Raw genomic sequence first — 11,286 nt, 5'->3', positions numbered from 1 at the left:
GTGAAAGCAAGTCCATTCACAGCCACTTATGAAGAACATCTGTTTTCCCCAACACACAATCAGCTTCTTTAACAATGAAGCGATGGGAATCAGGAATCAGTTCCAAATTGTCCAATCCATTTGGAATGATATGCCTCCGAGATGATCAGTTCTTTTTAGAAATGCGAGGACGTTTTTCTGACAGTTGAGCATTGCAAAAATCTTGAACGTCATGATGTCAAACCATGTCTGCGCTGCAGCAAACTTGCAACAAGGGGTGAGAGAGTGGAGGCCACCCAAATGCTGCTGCCAGGATTGAGGTTAAAATGGACAGGGGTCCCATCTGGGAGCAGCAGCCATAGAAACCCGTGTGGCACACGAGGTTGGACTTTCCTCTGGTTCCATGCATGATACTTACATCAGTTTATTCTCAACAGACACAGAGCAAGAGACACTGAGACAGAGTGATGAAGAGGAGGAAGACTATGCTCAGATCATTATTATGATCATGTGGCATGGATTATAATATGAAGCTCCAATAAAGTCATTAAACTAAACCTGATGATGGGTTATTAATTAATTACAAAAAGATGCATTTGTCTAACTTACTGTGATGTTTTAGCAAAAACAAACATGCTAACTCGATGTACAGTGACTGATGGCTTTGTGAGCATTTAGAGAGGTTTTTGGACACTGTGGACATGTCTAGGACATCTAGTGGAAAACAGTGTGTAGCTACTTAAGTCATTTCATGTATATACTCAAAAGTGTTGAATTTATTTATTTAGCCAAGTGAATCAGGAAATGTAGAGCATAATTGAAAATGAATCTCCAGCATCAAAAGACACATTATACACTCCAAAAATCAAAGGCATTTTTGTTTTTTGACATTTTCTTTTGTATTACATGAGCTCAAATGGAACCTAAATGATGGAAAAATAAGCCTGGATGGGAATGGATATCCTGCCCCAGTGTCTGCTTCAGTTTGAATCCTGAATGGTAATTGTGCTATGTGTACAATTTCAGATAACTAGTGTTACCCAAGTGAACAAGTACAAAGCGTTCAAAAATGAGCTTGGAGGGGCATAGCCAAATTATTAATTAATTACAAAAAGTTGCATTTGTCTTTATTTTACTGTTTGATTTTTGTTTAAAGCTATTTTGATGACTGAATCATTTTTGAAGGAACTTTGCCTTTGTGATGGTTTTTGCTGAGTATATACACTTTTTTGCCAGGTGATCAAAATTAACTATAAAATATTTTTATATATATAAGTTTCAGTGGAATGGAAGAATATCATTATTTAAGATCAATAATTAATGGTGGAATGTTTTAGAAAATAATAACAATTAAGAAATCCTCTAGGTGACACACAAGTCACACTTCCCCCATTTACTGTGCATATAGCCAGCGGTTATTTTTAACATCCAGTGAAGAGGATGAACACTAGAATACAAATCTTAATGGCGAGGTCAAATCCCAGCTCAGCATTGTGTTGATCGTGTGGGGTGAGGCCTGTCATAAATGCTTTTGACCTGTTTCAGTATAATAGCTATGAAGGGCACAGATCTGCATAATCCATCTTAGGTGGGGAGTCTGAAAATTACATGGTTCATAAACTTTTTTTTTAATATCATAAAGTTTGATCCCTCTAACTACTTTTTCTATTGTACACTCAGTATTAGCAGGTTTTATAATTTTAATATCCAGTGCTTTATCCTTATGTTTTTACTGTTTTATAACTTGACTGTGTACTTTTTTTTGTTCTATGATTATTGGTGGCCACCATCCTTTCGTCTACGGCAATGTTCTGGTGTGGCTGATAATGTGCTTGACAGGCAGTCAGGATCTGTTCCATAAGTGGCTTGAGGCGGAAGAGACAGTCATAGGCAGGTTGACCTCTAAGCTGATCATTGATGGCATCTGCTGCTGGGTCACTCATGTGCAGGTTTGCACTGATGGCCTCATACCGCTTCCCAGTCATAACTGAAGGAGGAAATGGGAGGCTGTGCAAATGATCCTTCCTCCACAGGTCCTGAATAGCTGAAGGCTTCATTAGTCCAAGATAAATTACAATGCTGATAAAGCGAAGCATTTCGTCAGCATTGATGTCAGTCCACTGCCTCTTCAAGCCCTTCTCTGTTCTCTTTGCTGCATACTTGTTGGTGTTATTGCACAGGGTCAGGAGCACTTCTTGACTGAACAGCTGGAAGACTTCAGAAGGGCTGTAGTCCTTCTGAAAATCCAGCTGAACTCCTGGGGTCCTCCTGGGGCGAAACTGCAACGGAGGAGGCTGCTCATCTTCCTCCGACGCGTCATGCCATCTGTCCTCTAGTGTTGCAGGTGGTGGTATTGCTGGAGCTCTTCTGCTCCTTTTGGCACCTTTCGGTGTTGACAGTTTTTTCTTTGCTTGGGGTGGGCTTGTGCTCCTGCTGCCTCTGTGACGACGCAGTCCTGAGGTGTGAGGAGTGTCCACAGATTGGCAGGGGGTAGAAGCTGATGGCTCTGGGGGTGGGCCAGAAGAAGTGTGAAATCTCTCAGATGGGGGAGGGGAGGGGGAATTTTCTTCACTGCAAGAAAAAGACAGGATAACAGCCAAATGAGTAAAATATGAAGATGAAAATAAATACAAATTGCAAATTGTCATGGTAAATAAGAAAATTTATTACATTTACTACATACATTTACATCACTATAGTGCCTCAGAATGATGATCAGTGCTAATGCTAACCAATGCCTAGTGCAAAATATACATAAGCTCTATCTCAAACAACAATAATTTACCTTTACATTTAGGTCATTTAGCAGACACGCTCATCCAGAGCGAGTTACGACTTACACAATCAGTGCGATAAACAGTACAACAAGTACTAGAGTTTCAGTCAACATAGGAGCAAATTCAATGGACATTTAAATATTACGTAACCAACACTGAACTTTTACAATAAAGAATCACGCATGCTATATGAATTTTATACTTACGGTGCATCGAGCACGGCATCGATTCCAAACTCAAAAGCGTCTTGCTCAGCAGAATCCATGCTAGCAGCCATGGAACCGTCATCGCTCTCACCTTCCTCGTCGCTAAGCCTAAATAGCTCATCATGAACATCTAAAACTGTAAATCGCCTTTTCTTCTCCATTACTGTGATAAAAATAACATTTTTTTTCCAAAAGCGGAACGTGTTACAAAAACAAAGCGAATTAGCCAAAATGAAGTAACTTGCGTATGCGATGCGTTTGCAAAACGGAGGATGTTAGTGCGCAACAGGACCTTATATTGTGTTTACGCATGGCCCGCCCCACCTCTGTAGTGTAGTATTCAAGGCAAATGAGGTGTCGATGTTTTCTTTTGACGGAATACTATTTGCTGAAAGTGGTTTCAATCACTTTGGTTTCAACGGTCCATTACTATAAGCTCTTTTGATAGGCCAACCATGAACAGCAACACAATACGGAATCTTGCCAAAGGTAGAAAAACAAAGCAATCAAAGAGAACGTTTATTCGATGGACGAATAACAAACACGGATTCTAAGAAAGGAGGGTACAATGCTCTATTCAGGAACAGTTTTAGGATAGTAACGTGCAGTTTGATGTAACTAAAGGTTTGCGTATTTTGTGTTAGGTTACGAAGGAGCCGAACGTGTGTTTTTGCTCTAAGAAGTGAGCAAGCTAATAAAGAGCTGTATTAGCATTCTATATACTTTTTTAAACATGTCACGGTGTTTATTGGATGGTAATTGAATTTTCTATTACAAAATCTGAAGTTCTCTTATATCGGAAGAATGTTTTAAAAGGCAACTTAAAAGGGCAGGCACGTGTTTGTGTAAATTTAGCCGAAAAACACGGTGTATTCAGCATGGGATTTCTGGCGAACGGATGCATGTAGACGGCTGAAAATCGGTAAGCAGGTACTTGTATTAGTCCTAAGAAATGTTATGTTGATAAATGTACTGTATCTTAAGAATATTCGATTTTATCAAGTAATTTATTTGAGTATGCCCGTCTGGGGACGCCCGCGTGCCCGCTAGGGGGCGTGGTGCATCTGTCTATGCACCTCCAGGTCTAAGTTCATTTTTGAACGATTTGCACTTGTTCACTTTAACACTAGTTATCTGCAATTATACAAGCTTATTTTTCCATCGTTTAGATTCCATTTGAGCTCATCTAATACTAAACAAAAATGTAAAAAAACAAAAAAACAACAAAAAAAACACCTTTGATTCTTGGGGTTTATAATGTGTCTTTTGATGCTGGAGATTAATTTTCAGTCATGCTCTACATTTTCTGATTCACTTGGGTAAATAAATAAATAAATTCAACACTTTTCCACTATTTTCCACTAGGTGTCCTAGACATCTCCACAGTGTCCAAAAACCTCTCCAAATGCACACAAAGTCACTATACACTGAGTTTGCATGTATATTTTTGCTAAAACATCACAGTAAGTTACTTTAGTAAGTTCCACAACAATTATAGCTTCATAGCATCATTGTTATTAGGGGAAAATACTGTAATACTGTAAATGCTGTAATACTGTAAAGAAATAATAATCTTTCTCATTTATACTTACATTTTGTAGAAGGATTACGATTTTTTCCAGCAGTGAATGGAAACACCCAGTGATTTGCAATGCAAACATTGTAGCTAGTCCATCCTAGAAGCACCCAGACAACTCCACATAAACTTGACGATCAAATCATTCTTACGGCTGCATGCGTTTTGCCAAACAGCGTCAAACGCATGCGCAACACTTTGTCTGCTTACAATGTGGAAGCTGGTTGACAGTAGTCTAAGTGTCCACTATTTGTTGAAACAGCTGCCAATCACGACGTTTGCCACTGAAAACGCTTGTGAAGTAATATTAAAGTTCCCCTCCCCTTCAAACCTCTGTGAGAATTGCTTTCACTCAATGACATGGCGCTGCAATGGCCAATAGAAATCAATATATTGATGAAAGCCAGTGTGTGTCATGGTGTGATGTCACATGGAGTGATGTCAGTGTTGTGGTCATGTGCTTCAAACAGTGTCACTAAAGTCTCAGGCTTTTGTTGTTCTACCTCACTATGCATTTTTTGTTCTAGCTGCAAGCTAACGGTGCTTTAACCTATCTATGCTTTAGTTATCTTGAAATAAATGAGGTTCATCGCTAGAGGGTTCTGTTCATTTTTATGACCACAGTTTTCTTTTAATTATATATTTTATTATGGAAGAAGTTGTAACATTTACTGCGAGGTGCATGGCAGAGCGACACATACCTGCTGTGGGCTTGTTTGCTGACCCCTCAGTGAAATTAAATGTGGTTGCTGGAGTTCTTATAGTGTGGAAAATGAAAGGAAACGTCAGTGCCCGAGATATATTTGCAGTATATTTGACAAACTAAATTACATATATTTGAATTGGGATTTTCATCCCATTTGCAATATATTTGACACACTAAATGACATACTTGCATTGGGATTTTCATGCCATTTGCAGTATATTTGATACACTAGATGACATACTTGCATTGGCATTTTCATGCCATTTGCAGTATATTTGACACACTAGATGACATATTTGAATTTAGGTTTTCATCCCATTTGCTGTATATTTGATACACTAAATGACATATTTGAACTGAAACATACTTGAAGTGGGATTTCCATCCCATTTGCAATATATTTGATACACCACTGAAACATACTTGAAGTGGGAGTGTCAGATCTCATCTTTGGAACAAGATATCAAGGAAAAAGGAGGGCCCCTGTATACATCTGGGTCTCTCCTAATCTGTGAGAAGATTGGAGAAAGTCAACATTTTCACCCAAAAAAAACTCCAAGGTGTATGTACCCCCTTGGGGTTTTTTGGTCCAAATGTTTGACTTTCTCCAATCTAATCCAAACTCACAACCTTAGTAAGAGTGACCCAGATTTAGATAATGGTGCTGTTAGTTTCAAAATATCTCCCACAAATTCAGAGATCTGATGATCCCATTTCAAGTATATTTCATTCAAGAATATATACGGGTTTTGGACAGTAGAATTTCACAACTCTTGAGACAGATATGAGTTCAGGTAGAGATGGGTTACAAGGAAAATTGGTATTAAAGCATCAAAATAATCTTTTACAATAATACTTTGGAAACTTTGGACACCATCCCACATGCAGTGTATTTGGGATCCCACGGGCAATATATTTGACATAATTCAAATATACTTTGAAGTGGGACTGTCAGAAAGTAGAAGAGCACATGTTAAGGATTGGCCTATGCCCACCTTTTACCTAGACACTTCAAACTTGGAAGACTTCATCGCACTTAGGTGTAGTATCTAGCTTGTGAGTTTTGGACACCTACGTTGTGATTAGGGCCCTGAAACGTTAGTTAGGCCTCTCCTATTAAAATGCATTGCCTTTAAGTGCATATGTTACGGGTTGGTGTACGTAGAGCTTTTAGCCTAGAGACTTCAAACCTGGAAGACTTCATCTCACTTAGGTCTAGTATCTAGCTAGCGTGTTTCGGACACCTACATTGTACGGCTTGTGTTTAGGGCCCTGAAATGTAAGTTAGGCCTCTCCTATTCATATGCATTGACTATGAGAGCTTATGTTACGAGTTGGCGTACGTAAACCTTTTAACCTAGAAACATCAAACTTGGGACACTTCAAATCACTTAGTTCTAGTATCTAGCTAGCGAGTTGGTGGCTCCTATGTTGCACCGCTGGTGCTTAGAGCCCTAAAAAATACATATCAAGGGATAGGGTTATCGTTTCAGGATCAGGACCACGTAGGGTCATGAAATTTCATGGGTGGGATGTAGGAGGTCTCTTGGATGACATATTGGGGCAATGGCCCCCTAAGTGATCAGAAACAACAAAAATCAAGGGCTATCCAAAACAAGTATATGACATATGAATGGAAATATGCTTGGAGTGGGGTGTTTACAAACAGTGTTTAGGACGGGGCACAGACTTTACCGCATCAAATGCTGACACAGCTGGGTGCCCCAAATAACATATCAGACAGTCGTGTTGCTATGCCCTTCCCCAGCCAAGAAAAAAAATCAACAAATTTATTCTTGAAAAATGTTTTCTTCCTGCTCCTGTGTGTCTTTGTCCTTTCAAATCTGCACACAATGCAGGGCGAAATCTTCTGGGTTGTTGTAATAGAAAACAACAAACTAGGGTGTTCTCCTTTCACACACTCTCTCATGGGTTGGCCCTGGCAAACATAATGAATTTTTATGTCAATCTGACCTTTCTAAAGGATGTCCAAAACAAGTATATGAGATATGAATGGAAATATACTTGGAGTGGAATGTTTACAAACAGTGTATTAGGGAGGGGCCCAGACTTTGTCGTGTCGACCGGTGGCTCATCTGGATGGCGAATAACATATCAGAAGCTCGAGTTGCCACAGCTTACGGAAAACTACTCCCTGTTTCATAAGCTCTAGGGGTCTGGCACTTTAATATGTTGTCTCTGAAGCCTCCCTTACCCTGCCAGTGAAATCATGTGACCCTACAAGTTAGGGAAAGTTACTTTCTGTTCCTTAACTTCTAGGTGTCAGGCACTTCCATTTTTGTCCTTGGGGGTGCCACTTTGCGAATGGATGCACTTTGGGGCCAATCCGGCCTTCCCTGACCTTTTCTGACCAGTGTCCATTTGGTGCCCATTCATATATACTCAGAGTGGGATCCATTAGACAGACAGACAGACATGGACAGGACAGCTGTAGTGGACCAATGAACGGACCATCCCACTCCAAGTATATATTACACCATCCAACATGCTTGATTTGGTGTTATAGCTTTCTCTGTGCTCAAACTGCTTTCAGGGTGTTCAATCTGTATGTGGAACTAGGGTCTAGGGTGGGGTGAGGGGCAAGAAAGCACAAGAGCGCTAGTGAGTCCCAAAACCTGTATGTTGACTGTGGTAAGCATGTCAGTAAAGGGCAGTAAAGGACAATCACTTAACCTAGCAGGTACTGGGATCCAAAATGAGCTAGCAAACCTATTGCGCATATATGTGTCCAGTGGTAGTATGTAAGAATGGGGCCCGATCCCAAAAAGTGTATGTCAGTACTAACTAGTGAAATAGCATATTGTCAGACATTTTCTCTAACTTGTCTTTCACTCCTGATTTGCACATAGATGTTTAAAAAATTGAGTCATATTTAAACATTGTTTCCTTGAATATTCTCTAATGTTTTGTCTTTGAATAATGAACAGTTTTTGAGGTCCTTCATCACCTGTGCAAGCAAAGTACTTCTGAATTAGTGGTAGGAGAAGCCAGTTTATATATGAAAAATTAGTTGTGTGCTTTATATTGTTTGTAAGAACTGTTTCTTTTTATTTCGAAATATGCAGACTAAGTGCTCAGGTGAAATTAGTGTGATAAAAATGTTCCCACCTATTAGTTCAAGTTCAACCTTCAAAAGGCTTTTATTGTCATTTCAGCTTTATACAAGTACACTGCAAAAATGAAACGATGTTCCTCTCGGACCATGGTGCAACATAAAACAAGTGCAACAGACAGCACTCTACACAAGTGCAAACAATACAATCCAGTACAATAATGTCATACAATAAATAATTACAGGACAGGACTAATATACAAAGAACAGACAGTGCATTTATTTTTACCAGTACGTAGTATTGGGAATATGTAAAGTGGGTTGTACATAGGAGTCAGTGACACACTATACTGAACATAGCAGTCACTGGTAGCAGCCAGAACAGTTCAGAGTACAGTGCTGATTTAGTACAGTACTCTAGCAGTAAGTAGGAATGATGTGCAAGAGTGCAAAAGGAGTGCATATATGTGTGTGAAGTTTGACTTCAGCAACTACTCCGATACAAAAACAATGTGTGTGTGTGTGTGTGTGTGTGTGTGTGTGTGTGTGTGTGTGCGCGCGCGTGTACATGACTGTGTATGAGAGAGAGATAGTATATACTAATGGTAAAAATGATTTAATGCTTGATTTTACTGATTGATTTGACAGCAGTCTATCTATCTATCTATCTATCTATCTATCTATCTATCTATCTATCTATCTATCTATCTATAATATGATATGATGTGACATTATATGAAAATAAAATAAAACACAATGAGGGATCCTCAAAATAGTTTTATTGACTTTTTTTTTTTTAATTTGAGAAATAGTGATTAAAGATCAAGTGATTAAAGTAAATAAAAGTTATCAGTCTTAAACGAATATGTACCAAATAGTATTTAATGTCCGCTCTGCTCCACTGCCGGTCATGTACTGATACTCAAACATGTGTATGGGTCTCAGTTGTGTCGCTGTCTGCCTCTCTCTCTTACTCACCCACCCACTCACTCACCCATCCCACTCCCCTCCCATTGGCTGATTCTCTAAAAAGTCACACTTCCTCCCGAGTCCCTCCCCCTAATTTACATGAAAACCAATTCTGACAAAAATTGATATATGCCCCAAAATTTCAAATTTTGCCACCTTTTTCTTTCTGCCCAACCAACCAGACCTGTGTATAAGAGGTTTCTCTAATTGAGAAATATTGTTGTGATTAAAGAAAATTAAAGTTTTCAGTCTCAGTTTTTCTCCACTTTCGCTGTGTGTTCAGTATCCTCTCTGACACACACTCTGCAGTCAGGGGTCATTGACACACACACTCTCTCTCTCACACCTCCTCACATCTTATCTGCTATATGTACTAAAACAGGGCAATAAGTAAACTTTTCACAAAACATAAAGTTTCCTTTTATTTATTTTTTCTCTGATCTCTAAGCAAATGTACTTACTCTATAAGTTTTATCACACAAGGTTCTTGTCCGTTATCACATGTTGGGCCCTTAACACTTTACAGTGCATTCCACATCTGAGAGTGGTGTTGTGGAGGGGTGAATTGTAATTTACAGCTTTTATTCGAAAACCATCTCTTTTCCCCATCTACATTTCTTTCTTAAAGCTGTGTTTTACGGTACTTCACGCCTTTAGGTCACAGTCGTAATTGTAAGCGATACATCTGAAAACTTTTGCCAAGACCTCTGAACGAACATGCACATGGCTCAGCAGTTATCAACAGGTACGCTCTTTTTATCCATTCATGTTATAACTTATATTAGTATATGTTACTAAAAAGGCTAACATGTATTTAGCTATTTATTTAGCTAATGGTTGAAAGACTTTATCGTTCGTTGTTTGATTTAACTCGTTGGGGCCGAAATTCAGGCCTAGATAAAACCTACAAGACCTGTACTGTCAGGATCTGAAAATTGTTAATCGAATTAGAAAATGAGTACATTGGTCAGTCGTCTTTTATCACCGCCACATATTAGCTAAACTAGGGGGAAAATAGCAATGTTCTTTCATGAAGGTATTTTATGAATTAGCCGAATGGATATCTACCGGTTGTGTAAATTAATTGTATTTTATCAAACAATCAATACGTATTATGTACAAGCTATTGTAACTATTCTTTTCGTGAACTATCTAGGAAATTATATTGTCTTTATTCTGATGACTACTGATCATTATGTAATATGCCCAATGTGTTTTAGAGTCTGTGAAACATTTTGATCGACTGAAACTCTTTTGATCGACGGCTATTCTTATTCTCATGGCTAGCTATATAGAAAAACTTTAACTTAGAAGTAGGTGATTCTATTTACTTAAATTAAACATTAAATGAAGTAACATCAATGCGTTTTAGTATAAAGGATACCATCATGATGATCTTTCCTATGCACGGTCTATAATGCTATTCTGTGTATTTTTGTAGGTTCAGACGATCACGAGTTCCTTGAATCTGTGGAGAGAATTGCTGATCAAGGTAATTTCTTATTTGTGAACTTTTAGACATTTTTTTTTTATGTATTTTATTTATCATATTAAAATTTTTGTTAATTTTTATCAGCCGATATAAGGACACATGGTGATGAAACAGTTCATATAATGAATGAGTTGATACAAGTTAATCCATTCTAGAGCGAGTCTAACATATGTTAAAAGACCGCATTTTGTCTAAAGGTTTATGCAGTGCATTCATTTGTCACACAGAGGCAGAAGGGGTGAATCCCTCTATCGTCATCCACTATTCATCGAGCCCCCTGGCTGAGCTCACAATCTTTTCAGGGGACCTCATACAACCGGCAACATCTATAGAAACGTATGTACAGGTCAATGTGGCTTATTACATACGTCTAAATAACTCTAGGCCTATTCAAGCTGTTCAACCACTAACCTGTAGGCCACCATCACCGTGTAAGTATAATTTTAAAAGCATGATTATTAATCACGTTTATACCAGAATAATTGAATCAATTTTTTTTCCAAGATGG

At 38.6% G+C, this 11,286-nt stretch overlaps 1 protein-coding gene across 1 annotated transcript; it reads right to left on the bottom strand.

The window, feature by feature from the left end:
* Positions 1–1,515: 1,515 nt before the first annotated feature.
* Positions 1,516–3,210, bottom strand: LOC145651378 (uncharacterized). The gene is made up of 2 exons (XM_081698115.1): positions 2,963–3,210; positions 1,516–2,550 (listed from the first exon to the last, which is right to left on the bottom strand). Exons 1-2 carry the CDS (start codon positions 3,121–3,123, stop codon positions 1,701–1,703), a joined length of 1,011 nt encoding a protein of 336 aa, XP_081554241.1. The 5' UTR covers positions 3,124–3,210; the 3' UTR covers positions 1,516–1,700.
* Between the last annotated feature and the right edge of the window lie 8,076 nt (positions 3,211–11,286).

The sequence above is a fragment of the Electrophorus electricus genome, chromosome 15 (genome assembly GCF_041902795.1).
Source record: "Electrophorus electricus isolate QZ-2024a chromosome 15, ASM4190279v1, whole genome shotgun sequence".
NCBI lineage: Eukaryota > Metazoa > Chordata > Actinopteri > Gymnotiformes > Gymnotidae > Electrophorus > Electrophorus electricus.
Note: the sequence above shows the minus strand (reverse complement) of the source record. Positions and strands in the feature narration are given on the sequence as shown.

Bases quoted from the DNA above. Each gene is read 5' to 3' on its own strand.
- LOC145651378 (XM_081698115.1), bottom strand. From the start codon at position 3,123: ATGGAGAAGAAAAGGCGATTTACAGTTTTAGATGTTCATGATGAGCTA. The intron at 2,551-2,962 runs GTAAGTATAAAA...TTTTTCTTGCAG, and splicing joins GATGCCGTGCTCGATGCACC to TGAAGAAAATTCCCCCTCCC.